Here is a 12,802-nt window from a genome sequence, read left to right on the forward strand (position 1 = left end):
TCTCCACATCAACAGCCTGCAGGGCTGTGTCTATCGGCACAGCAGGCTGGACACAGCAGGCACTCTTTTGGTCTAAATTTGCCACGGGAGATTATACCTACTAAACTCTGCTGAAGCTGTCAGATGAAGACAAAGGTCTTCTGGCATACTTAATAGAAACAATTGGAGCTAATAACTTAACTTCTTTAAATGTTGTAGTTTATGAAGATTTTTAAAAATGCTTTGTTTTTGAAATGCGTATAGTTTTACAGAGGTCTATGCTCAGAAGTAGCCTGGAATTTACCAGAAATTCTATTGGAAGTTGATCTAAGTCTAACCAAACATGCCCACCAGTGTGATATTTCTTAGTGGACGTCTTTGAGCTCACGGCTCCTTCAGCCAATGCTCCTCATGTCACTAATGAGGCTCTCCCTGACTGTCCACTTAAACCCGTTAGGTTTCCACCAGATTCCTTCCCTCATCGTGAACGGCACAGTGGTTACACATTAACACCAGCTCCCTATGGGCATCTTGGAATCCTACCAATACCAACGCAAATGTGAGCCCCGTTAGCGGGCAGGGGGAGCCCACGCACCTTCCAGGCAGCGGCAGCCCTCCTGGAGCACGCGGGCATACATGTCCACTCGGGACTGCGAGAGGAGCTGGTCCCCAGTCAGGTAGGTGTTGTGCGAGGACGCAATATAGTAGTTGCAGAGCGGCTGGTCCATGTCCTGGCACACCTCCTGGTGCACGGGGTTAAAGATGTCACACGCAGGGCTGCGCATGAAGTTCGTGAAGCCTGCGGGAGACAGAACAGAGTAGTGTAACTTTCCACGCGTGCCTCTTAAACTCTCTGATTCAGACAACAAGGTCCAAGAAGATCCAAAGTGATGTTTATGACAGCTGGGACATTTGCTTGGCATCAAATAGAGCATCAGCAAGCTGAAGCCGGAGGGGAGAGAGTGATGGAAGGGTCACTGATCAAGAGCCACTGTATGTCAACGGACATGTTGGAATGAAACTTAGCAGCCACACTTTTGCCATCTTTTGGGTGCCCACCAGGGGAAGCCATCACTCCCTAGTACAGGAAAGGCCTACGTTAGTTTACCCTTTCTGTCTTTAAACTTGTTTTAAGGATATACAATTTAAAGTTGTTCCTCTTCATTTTAAATACCCTCTTATCCAAGAATAAATTCACGGAACCAAAGCCTCCTGTCAAGGCAGGAGTTGTGTTCTGTGCCCGATGCCCAAATCCAGGAGTCCAGGGCCAGCCTGGACAACATAGCCCCTGGCTCATAAAAACACAAAGACAAAAGAACAACAGTAGCAGCAGCAAAAAAGTAAACCCTGCCAGATGCAGGTGGCTCACACCTATAAGCCTGGCTACTCAGGAGGCTGAGATCTGAGGATCATAGTTCGAAGCCAGCCTGGGCAGCAAAGTCTGTGAGACTCTTATCTCCAATAAACCACCAGAAAAACGGAAGTGGTGCTGTGGCTCAAGTGGTAGAGCACTAGCCTTGAGCTGAAGAGCTGAGAGATAATGCCCAGGCCCACAGTTCAAGCCCCACAACCCCCCCCCCCGCCCCACACACACACACACACATAGAGTTCAACACCTTTTTCCCACAGTCACTGGGAGCACTGGAAGACAGGAGACCAACCATCCAATGAGAGAAGCCCAGCTCCAGCCTTGGGAGATATTCCAGACATTTGGGACACTGTAGTCCCTGATAGATACCATCTCTTCCTCGTGGTTTATTCCCTACAATTAATTTCTCTGCCTCTTTTAAATGCATCGGTTTTAAACAAACATGATGCTGTATTTATACAATTTTACTTATGTATAAGGTGCTAAGAGCTAGCTTCTGAGTGCGTTTCAGTGTGGGTAGGTTACTTAATTTCTTAGGGTCCCATTGCCTCAAGGTAACTATAGTAATGAGATTTGTGGTTCTAACAGCTTCTATAAAGCTACCTATCAGGAAAAACCAAGACAGTCACTCTCATTTGGTAAAGAAATATGTCTATTTCAAGCCACAAGATTCCTAGGTTACTGAGTCTAGGACCAAATCTCCTCTCCTAAAGCACCAGGATGAGCTCTTTCCATGTGAGAAAAGCCCAACACTTCTTGGAATCTATCATACACTGCAGTAACACCTGAGTATGGCAAAAACAAGAGACAAAAGTGACACTGGAGGTGAGGCTCAAGTGGTTGAGCACCAGACAAGAGCAAAGCAAAGACTTCAAGGATCTGAGTCAAGCCCTAGTACCGGCACAAAAATAAGTAATAAACAAATAAATAAATAAAAGTAAGAGAAAAACCATGGCATTTCCTTTGTAGGAAAATATAATTTTTTTGGCTTTATTAGAATTATCTCAAATTCCACGACTATCTTTGATTTGGCTGGAATTTAATTTAGCCAACTGAATCAAGGAAAGGGACGTGAAAGCCTGTGGTTATTTTACCTTCTATGCCAAGAACATTCTTCGCCTTATTTTCTTCTGAAACTTCGAATTTCTTGATGATGTCAAGACAATAGTCCACCGTCACATTGCTCATCTAGGCAAAAGAGGACATTAATAAAGTGCACACAACCTAGTAAGATACACTCCTCCACACAGGAGGTGAGACACTCTTGAGATGGTGCAGAGTGTGGAGGGATCAGTGCCACACACTGACATATACCTGTAGAGAGAGAGGCGAATCTTAACCCCGCCCCCTACTCATCTTTCCCATCAGAGAACACCTCCTTCAGTGATGGCACAAAATGCTCTGCCCAGAATAACAAAATAAAACCAGGGATCAATGAAAAATCCATTGCTCTAAATCCACTCACTGCATAGAAACTATCTGCAGAATAAAATGTCCCTTCCCTAAAACGACAGGTGGCTAGCCATCGGTCCATGCAAAAGACTCGCTGTTATACAAGTGAAACTCTTTGGTGCCTGCAGGTAAATGCCCCATACCAGGTGTGCATTGATGGGACCCTCCACCGAGCAGTTCAGCTCTGGGACTCCGGAGCACAACAGCTAGCAAAAAAACAACAGTAGACAAAAAGCCAGGGACTGCTTGTGCTCATACCATCCAGCACCCACATCGGCTGAAGTACCCACTTCTCAGCCTCTGACAGCCATGAATCTCTGGGTCTGATCCCCAGAGAGGAAATGAAACAGCTGATATTTTGGTTCCGAATCAATTCAACCTCACAATCTAACACTGACATTTAAAAATCACGAATGAATGACAATAGGGAGAATACGATTTCATATTTCAATTATACTCCTCAAAGCTTTCACTATTGCTCAGGTTCAAGACTGGTGTTTTAGTGACATCTGTTTTTGTTTCCTCAAAAGTCCATTTAACAACATTTCCTTTTCTTTTTTTCTGCAATGGAATGAAGCTGAAGCTGCTGTATAAAGTACTTCTTTTCCAAGCCAGGTACATCATTGTTGATACCCCTCCCATCCCCACTAGTGAGTTTCTCGTCTTTCCTATGTACCAGCCACTGACTGGGAACACCGTAGATCAATGAGACTCCAGAACCCCCCAGGCACTCTACTGACTGGGCAGCACCGGCTCCCAGCAGCCCCATAGCCTGTCTGCTGCGTGCCAGAGAGATCTGTTTGCACATGTGCTCTTAAAGATACATCACTGCTCGCATGCCATGGAAGACTGAGTTCGCCTTGCAATATTCAGTGCTGAAGGCCATTGGTGCACAGATTTGGGGACAAGAACTGGACTCAGCCCTTGAGATCTAAAGAATCTCTAAACAACCCTGGAGGGAGTGGGTGAGCAGAAGATTACTTACTAGTTCAAATTTGACATACTGTAATAATGGCTTTTCCATTTATATACCGTTAAAGTGAAATCAAGGTTTTCCGTATATAATATTAAGCAGTCTTTCTTTTTTGGGGGGGAGGGCCTGAACTCTGGGCCTGGGCGCTGTCCCTTAGCTCTTCAGCTCAAGGCTAGCGCTCTACCACTTGAGCCACAGCGCCACTTCTGGCTTTTTTCTTTTTGCTATGTGCTGCTGAGGAATCAAACCCAGGGCCTCAGACATGCAAGGCAAGCGCTCTACCACTGAGCCACCTTCCCAGCCCTTAAGCAGTCTTTCTAATAGCCCTTTTAAATGCAATGCTTTCTATGTGGGTTTATTTCCTCATTCTTCTCTCTTCTATCTCTTCTCTTCTACCACTGGATGTAGGTCTTACTATGAATGGAAGATGATATCTCAACCTAATCACATCTATGAACATGTAAATATTTGGCACAAGGGTTCACAGGATCTGGGGGTTTGCCTGGGCACACCTGGGGTCCCTATTCAATCACTACAGCAGGACATAGTTCCCAGAGGACCTTTCTCCAATTTTTAACCTGCTGAGGAGAAACGTGGGGCTTGGGCTGACATCACTGCTAGATCTCCATGTGCTGAAGGCGGGTTACCAACAAATGGTGGCTTAAAACAATGGAACTTTATTCTTTCCAAACTCAGGGCAAGGGCTACAGTTCTCTGTGGACAGGTATTCATTTGATTTTTGCTTTCCTTCTCAGTTTCTGTGGAGGAAAAAAAAAAAATCCTCAAGTCTAGATATATACACAACTGTGCACTTGACCAAAATAGCAAGTGCTGGGCTGCCCTGGACAGTTCCCCGGCCATTCCAACCTAAGGTTATTCATGGGGCCACGGGCAGCTGTCAGGGGACCTCCGCCAGATGGTCTTGCACGGCCTCACTGCTGTCCACTGGGGGCTGGCTGGGCCTCCACATTACTGTGTGGTCTTAGCAAGGCTAGCCTGATTTCCTACACTTCTGACATGGTGAATGTTGACTCCTCAAGGCTCCCTGGCTGAAGCCCCAGAACCTACACATCACCTGTGTTGTGGTTTCTAAGCCAGCCCAGCCTCCAGAACCACCTTACAAAGTCACATTGCAAAAGGCCACAGACACAAATCCCAGAGTTCTTGGAGCCATCTTCACCAGGAGTTCAGAGCTCGCCTAGCACCCTCCCCCACTCCCACCCCCACCCTGAGGAGGTATTTCAGTCTGGATCTTTCTGGTCCATCTACCTCTAGCACATGCTCTCAGTTTTATACCAAGGTGAAGGAGGGAGAGCAACTCTTCTGTACCCTGGGGACAGAAGCCTGCCAACCTCCAACCACTACACAGGTTTCCTGCCTTATGAAACTTGTTCACCTCACTCCGGGAGCTGTCTGTGGCTCCTCCGGACAGTGGGTGGTTCTGGGGCCTCTCCTTGCCTGGGCTTAAATCTCAGTGTTCCGGGGTCTAACTTTAGGTCAGACAAGTTGCGGGACATTGCTGCTCCTCTCTCTGCCTCTATTGTCTTACACAGTGGGGAAAGCATCCCTCCTGTATTTTTGGGTGGTTTCTGGATGAAAAAAATCATTCCACTTGCAGGAAGGAAGGCCACCACGAGCACGGTGTGCATCCCCAAACCAGCACCCAATGCATCCTAATACCCGACTACTAATTTCACATTTGGACAGAGGAAGCTTTCAGACAAAATGTCCTTTGGGAACTATATTTGAGGCAGCAGAAGGAGTATAATATGTAATTATGCTGAAAGCTCTCTCAAGGCTTTAATTGTGACTAAGACAACAATTCGATAGACACTGGGGGAAGGAACTCATCTATCATGAGGAAAAGTGAAAAAGATAAACGTACACTAGCACCAAAAGAGGGTATTTACAGCAAAGAGCTTATAATTATTTCTCACAAGTGCAAGAAGATTAGAATGACAGTGATTCTTAAGGAAACACTCCAATTCCATGGAGGGACAGGACAGAGATGACACATGTAGTTGTAACAGACAGTATCGGGAAACGGTTTCGCTAGAAGAATAAAGAAGCTAATGGGGCGACATTGCACAACAAGATGGATCTATGTCAGGTAAGTTACGGTCAGGAGAGGACCCTGTTGGCCCAGGAATAGAAAAGCTTTGAAAATCCCCCTAGCAGCGCCCTTGATGTGTGTGTTTCACGGGAACCGGACAGGGCCCTGGCTCTTGTTTAACAGGGAGGTTTTTCCAGCTCTGTGGTGCTCCACCTCTTGCCTTTCTCTCTTCTTCTTCTGTCCATGACAGAAGTCCAGCTGGGATACCGGTGGCTCCCGCCTGTCATCCTAGCTACTCAGGAAGCTGGGATCTCAGGATTGTGGCTTGAAGCCAGCCCACCAAAAAGCCAGAAGCAGAGCTGGGGCTTAAGTGGTAGAGCACCAACCTTGAGTAAGAAAGCCAAGCAAGAGCCTGTGACCCTAAGTTCAAACCCCCAATGTATTTGCACTAATGATAATACATAAAATTAAATTAAAATAAAAGATGGACATGTTCAAACACTGGCCGCCTGATCATTTATATCTATTTCTAATACTTCACATTATTAGCATATGGAGATCATTGCCGATATATCAAAAATGGAATACATTAGTTAACATTCTTTTTTGGGGGTGGGGGATATATACATGTATACTCAGGAGGAAAGGAATAAGCCAGTGTGCAAATGATCACTTCCCCTTCCTAGAAACATATTTTACATGATTCTCAGATAAGATTTTTATGGGGGGCTGGGAAGGTGGCTCAGTGGTAGAGTGCTTGCCTTGCATTCATGAGACCTTGGTTCGATTCCTCAGCACCACATAAGCACAAAAAGCCAGAAGTGGCGCTGTGGCTCAAGTGGTAGAGTGCTAGCCTTGAGCTAAAGAGCTGAGGGACAGCGCCCAGGCTCACAGTTCAGGCCCCACAACCGACCAAAAAAAAAGATTTTTATGGACCTATGGTATTTACCTTTTATTCTAGGCTTCAAGTACACCCACATCTGTCTCTGAAAGATAAATGTGTATTTCTTGGCAGTATTTTTGTTGTTGGTATTGCTGTTGGTGGTGGTGGTGATAATGATGATAGTGGAACTCAAGGCTCTGCACTTGCTGTGTCAGTGCTCTACTGCTTGAACCACACCTCCAGCCCTCTCAGCAGTATTTTAAAGAACCCAGTTTGGCGATCTAATGATACCTTTTGTTCCACCTTCAAAAACTGAGCCAGCTCGTCCACCGTGAGGTGATCTTTCTTGTCACTGTAGCTCAAGAGTAACAGATAGAGGTCTCTTCTCAAGGACATCATTTTGTAAAACACACAGAACTCTTCAAAGGTCAGCGTGCCCTGGTTCTCATCTGTGTCGGCTTCCTGAAAGGGGAGGAAAACCAGACTGTGTGAGGTCTGCAATCATTGCTTCTCTGGAGATAATCAAACCCCGGTCTTCCAGATCTCAGTCTACTGAGTAGCTCACATTACAGGGACGAACCACCAGCACCCAGCTCTTCAAAAAAAAAAAAAATTACTTAATATAGTTTGTTACCATTTAAGGTATTGTTCAAAGGGGTCACAATGCCATAAGTTAGGTAATGAGTACATTTCTCTTCTCTCTCTCTCTCTCTCTCTCTCTCTGTCTCTCTCTCTCTGTCTCTCTCTCTCTGTGTCTCTCTTTCTCTCTTGCACGCACGCATGTGCAACAATCCTGGGGCTGGGAGGAAAACTGGATCAAATTTTCTCCATAGTCAACTGTCAGGCAAACTGCTTATAATACTTCTAAAATGGTAACTAGGAGAAAGTATTTGAAGCACTGAAATTGTGACTGCATGTTAAGTTTTTTCTGATAAAACAAAGTACCTCTTTAGGAAAAAGGAGGGAAAGGAGAGTTGGAAAGGAGTAAGGGAATGATGTAGGAGGTAATATCAATCAAGATGTGTTGTACTTCTGTAGTTAAAAGCTGACAAGTTGAATGGCAATCCTTCAGTACAACTACTTAGAGATAATAATTTTTAAAAAGTTGACTTTAAAAATTTTTTAAATGCCTATCTCTCTTCACCAGGGAGCAATGAAATGATACAAAACAATCAGTATTTGCTTTTAGCAAAACATACTAACCTTTCAATGACCTAACCTCAGGAGGGCTCTGCCAGGCAGTTGGCGGGGGGGGGGGGGGGGGGGGGGGGGGGGGGCGGTTGTACCTGGAACATCTGGCGGACCTTCCTCCGGGGCAGGCTGACGTTGAGCTTGTGCATCAGCTGGTGGATCTCCTCGATGTTCAGTAGCCCGTCCCCGTTCTTATCTGCCTCCTCGAAGGTCTGCTTCACCCACGGGCGCAGCAGTCAAGGAAATCAACACAAAACCGCTCTCATGGAACATTCCAGACAACATTAAAAGGAGCACGGAGCCTGGGAAGAAATGCTTCCGAGAAGCCCCTGGGATCCACAGGCCCTGAGGCGCTCCCCATGAGGACGGGAGAACAGACATGGGGGTGGGAATCAGGGCCAACTATCGCAAAGGCTTCTCTCACCCAAGCATTCTCACTCAACCTTATCCAAAGGAATACTAAATCCACTGCTGCACAATCTGCCGTTTCACCTGTGGCCAGGGGGCAGCCTGCACTCCAGCCCAAATTCCACTTGAGAAGATGGCAACTGAATTCATATATCTGTGAGGAAGCATCCTAAACTCAAGGCATGTCATCTGACTTTGAATACATTATGCCTTTTCCTCATTTCCTGACCAGCTTCGCACAATTGGAACACAGGCCTGTATCAGCATGCATAACACCAGAGGTCCTCATGGAAGAGGCCCAGACACAGCCTGCGGCAGGACCAGACCAGTGGCGCAGCTCTTCAACACCTCGTGTTCCAGGATCGTCCTAGCAAAACCTCCAATGTACAGTGAAGCTGGCCCCTATCTTCTCAGAGGCCCTTTCAACCTGTGTCTACCTGTGCAATGTTCCCCCATCCACTCCTCTGCCTAAAGCACGAGACCATCCAGCTCACACGAATAAGGACGTAAAAGTAGAGGAAAGGGGGAAATGTGGCCAGGAGAGGCAGCACTGGGTCTCAAGCCCAGCTCTCGGCAGCCTCAATTACCATTCCCCCCGCCTCCTGCCTCCTTTACAAGGTCTCTCTACACTGTCCTCTTCCGGCAGAGTTCTCACACAGTCGGCCAAGCTTGCGATCGTTCCTCTGGTCAGCCCCGAGTGAGGAGCTGACCTCAGGGAGGCCTTCATCGGGAAACGGACGCTCAGTCTGGCCTCTCCCGTGATTTTAGGAGGGCAAGTGTTAGTAAGCAAAATGTCACTTCCTCTAGAGTTCCAAACAACTCAACGTTCACACTGTAAGTTGAAAAGAGAGAGGAGATAAAAAGGCAGAAAGAAGCTCAGAGGCCCTGAGCTGGAATTCCAGAAAGTGTCTGTTAAAGCAAATGGATTTTATGACAAGGCAGGACTTTCCTTCCTGGTCAGCAATGCTTTCCCGGGGACAGTGAATGGATGCCTCTACAATGCGGGTCTGGTTGTCTCCTACGGGAGTGAATGTCAGCCTCTGCAGAATACTTCTGCTCCTGAGTTCACAGGAGCCTGTATCAGCGGGTTTATGTATTCCCTGACACGGGAGGGAGAGGAGGGGTAAAGAGTGAAAGAAAGAGGCAGAAAGAAGAAAAACTTTAAGTCCTAGGCCTGTGGGAGCAAACTAAACACAGCGTGCTCTTCCTCTGCCCCTGTTCATGCACAGGCACACAGGTACAGCACCGGAGGGCTAGGAGGATATTGGTCATGGGTCCGCTGCCTTTTGGCCAGGGAGTCCTCGTCGCTGATGCCGGCCATCAGGTACTTGAGGCCGGTGATCCATGTGCGCGCCTCCTCGGGATTGGAGGTGATCAGGTCCAGGGATTCCATGTGGTTCCCGTGGTAGATGGTGAAGCAGCAGCTGGGGTCGAAGCTCCCCTCAGCCTGCCGGTGGAATATTTCTGACTGCCGGCCCTCCGTGACTTTGTAAATGGAGTCGATAAGAACTGTCAGAGCCAAGAGAGGCCAGGGCAGAAGACAGGTGAAGGCCATTACTTGAAGTGGTTGGGAAACAAAAGCAAAACCACCCTGCTTGAATGTACGTATCAACAAGCTGCTGTCAAGTCCCGCTGGGAAACATTGACCCTGTTTCCTTCAAGGAAACATTTTTACATATATTGAAACTCAGTGAAAACCAATAGATACTCCCCACTCAGAGTTCACCATCAGCCCCCTAAGTTTCCAGCCTGCAGACATAGGCTTCGCCTCAATGACTGGCTTCCCTGTTCTCCAATATACAGAGGGAATGTGGCAGCACCTCAGTCCCTAAGTGAGCCAGCGTACTGGTAAACTTTCTACTTATATCCATCTGCCTGTCCACCCGGACATTCAGCCAACCAGCCACCCATCCATCCATTCCTGCACCCATCCATCCATTCCTCCATCCATCATCCACCCATCCATCCATCCATCCATCCATCCATCCATTCCTCCATCCATCATCTACCCATCCATTCCTCTATCCATTCATTCTTCTATTATCCATCATCCACCATCCATCAATCATCCATCCACCCAGTCAGCCAATTCCACCCATCCATCCATCCATTTCCCCATCCTTCATCTACCCATCATTTATCCATCTATCCATTTATTCCTCTATCATCCATCATCCACCATCCATCAATCATCCATCCACCTAGCCAGCCAACTACAATCTATCTATCCATCCATCTATCCATCCATTCCTCTATTCATCATTCACCCATCCATCCATCCATCCTAATGGTTCTGCTTTATGAATTCTGACAATATGTAGGAGAGAGAAGTTAAAACCAGGGATCAGTTAACCATTTTTATTGAGTGTAGTTACAACAGTGGTGCTAACTCATTAAATAGCTGACCGTACTTAGAATATCACAATATACTTCAAAGGCTGTTGGATTTATATCATTTAACTTTTATGGGAAAATAAAAAGTCCTCAACTCTATAACCTCACGTTCTGATTTAAAACCACATCACACTCCAACACAAGAAAAATATGAGCTTTTATAACATTCATAAGTTATATGGATTTGAATTCCCCACAGAGTGTCATCATTTGCTGACCCCAAACTTGCAAAACTATGGGTCTTCCACAGACCTGAATTCCCTAGCGCCTACCAGCATTATCCATGTGTTACCATGGCAATCCAAGCAAAGTATTTGTCAGTTAGATTTACTTTTTGCCTTCTCGCTCTTCCTGGAGGGCCGCCATCGGAGGCATGTCCGGTGCTCGTCCAGATAGAAGAGCCGGACCAGCCCTTTGGTCCCACGCTTCAGTTTGATCATCTGCGTCCCGGACTGCATGACACTCATGCATCTTTCAACTGCAAAAGAGACCCAAGGCCAATCAGCTGCTATGTAGTACACGTGTACTGCTGTGCAGAGCACAGAGTCAAATAAAACTTCCCAAAGGCTGCAGCGATCGGAAGAGGTAACAGGAAAGAGAATGAATTCATCAAGCTTACACCACCAGCAATAAGAAAGCTTACTGACAAAAATAAAATTCTGCTTCCAAGTAAAGAATGTATCTTTTCTTCTGTTTTCTGAAACACATGACCACTTGAACTTAGGTTTTTAAAGCAAGTTTTTTTTATAAATCTTGAGTGTTTTTATAGAGCCAGATATAAAAACAACACATAATGATATCTTCTCCTGACTTGTTTGCTTTGTTTTCCTTTCTTTCTTTTTTTGTGGTGCTGGGACTCAAACTCGGGGCTTTGTGTATACTGAGCATTGCTCTGACACAGAACCATAGCTCCAGACCAATAAAAATATTTTAATGTGCGACCAACAGAAACAAATTTGGCAAAATGCCAAGAACTGTTTAAGTTGGATTATAGTTACATGTAGTCTTAGATGATTATATTTTTTGTTTGTAAACACTTAAATGTTTAAGTAAGGAAACAACAGATTTTTTAATATAAAACATTTGTTTTAAACTGCTGAGATTTTTCCACGACTGAACTCAGATAAGGTCCAAATCAGTTATAGTCTTACTTAAAGCTGTAATTTAAATCCCATCTGCCTTGAGAAGAATCCTGCTGAACATGTCTGCTGTTTTTGCTTGTTTCTGTGTCTTAGAAGCACTCCTCAGCAATTCTGTGCGTCTTGGGTGACCTGTCTATCACCCACGTAAAGAACAGGCACCTGACTTCAGTTTAGAGCAAATTAATCTCCTTTCCAAGAACACAAACCCCAAGCCAGTCCCCGCCTGACAGAGCGGAGACGTTTCTACCATCAAGCCTTCACAGGTATTCTGATGAAGCTTCCCTGAGACACCACCCTTGTCACCGTTCTTATTCTTCTCAAGAATGACAACGGATTTCCCTCCCAACTCTGAAATCTCGGCAATATCCTTTCAAAGCACTCTTTTCATTTTTAACATGTCAGCCAGAAATAGAGCACTGGAAATCTTTTCCTCTGAGTCTCAGTATGCAGAAGCCAGTAAAAAGGACAGAAGAAGACACACTATAAATAAACCTCAACAAGGTGACACTTCAGCTCTTTTGGCTAAGTTTCTTGCTCTTTTTTTACTAGGAAAGAAAATCTGATCCAATAGCAGTACAGTACACCTACTACGTACCCACTGGAGTGAATATTCACACACCACAGGCACTGTTTATTCTGTGAAGAGCCTTCTCTTACCAAAGTGAAATCAAGGAGAAAATACATCAAATTAAGTGTAGTTTCAGGACCCAATAGTGTATGAAGGTGAAACATAGGTTGCCTTTACTCATATAAACTTGAACCATCAAATACTCAAGTAATGAAATTATTACTTAATTTATTAACTGGATTACTGACTCTCTGGGAGTTTGGTATCTGAAGCTCTCCTTTTCTCCCCTTCTTGCAGGCTATCTTGTCAGCCTGGTAACTACCATTATTTTTCTTTTTATTATCTTCGTTGTACAGGAGTTGTGATTTAACAAAGCAGTTTATGAGTACA

General features: G+C 45.6%; 1 protein-coding gene across 1 annotated transcript in view; it reads right to left on the reverse strand.

Annotated features, from left to right (window-relative positions):
- Plch1 (phospholipase C eta 1) overlaps nt 1–11,175 on the reverse strand; it is a 54,430-nt gene extending 43,255 nt beyond the window's left edge. The window contains exons 1-6 of the mRNA XM_042685568.1: nt 11,034–11,175; nt 9,574–9,817; nt 7,996–8,125; nt 7,001–7,171; nt 2,443–2,536; nt 575–778 (exon numbers count right to left, since the gene is read on the reverse strand). Of these exons, the coding sequence (XP_042541502.1) occupies nt 575–778; nt 2,443–2,536; nt 7,001–7,171; nt 7,996–8,125; nt 9,574–9,817; nt 11,034–11,169 (979 nt within the window). The 5' untranslated portion in view covers nt 11,170–11,175. The remainder of the gene's footprint in view (nt 1–574; nt 779–2,442; nt 2,537–7,000; nt 7,172–7,995; nt 8,126–9,573; nt 9,818–11,033) is intronic.
- Nucleotides 11,176–12,802: the final 1,627 nt, after the last annotated feature.

This window comes from Dipodomys spectabilis, unplaced genomic scaffold, assembly GCF_019054845.1.
Source record: "Dipodomys spectabilis isolate Male_0828 unplaced genomic scaffold, ASM1905484v1 ptg000095l, whole genome shotgun sequence".
NCBI classification, from domain to species: domain Eukaryota; kingdom Metazoa; phylum Chordata; class Mammalia; order Rodentia; family Heteromyidae; genus Dipodomys; species Dipodomys spectabilis.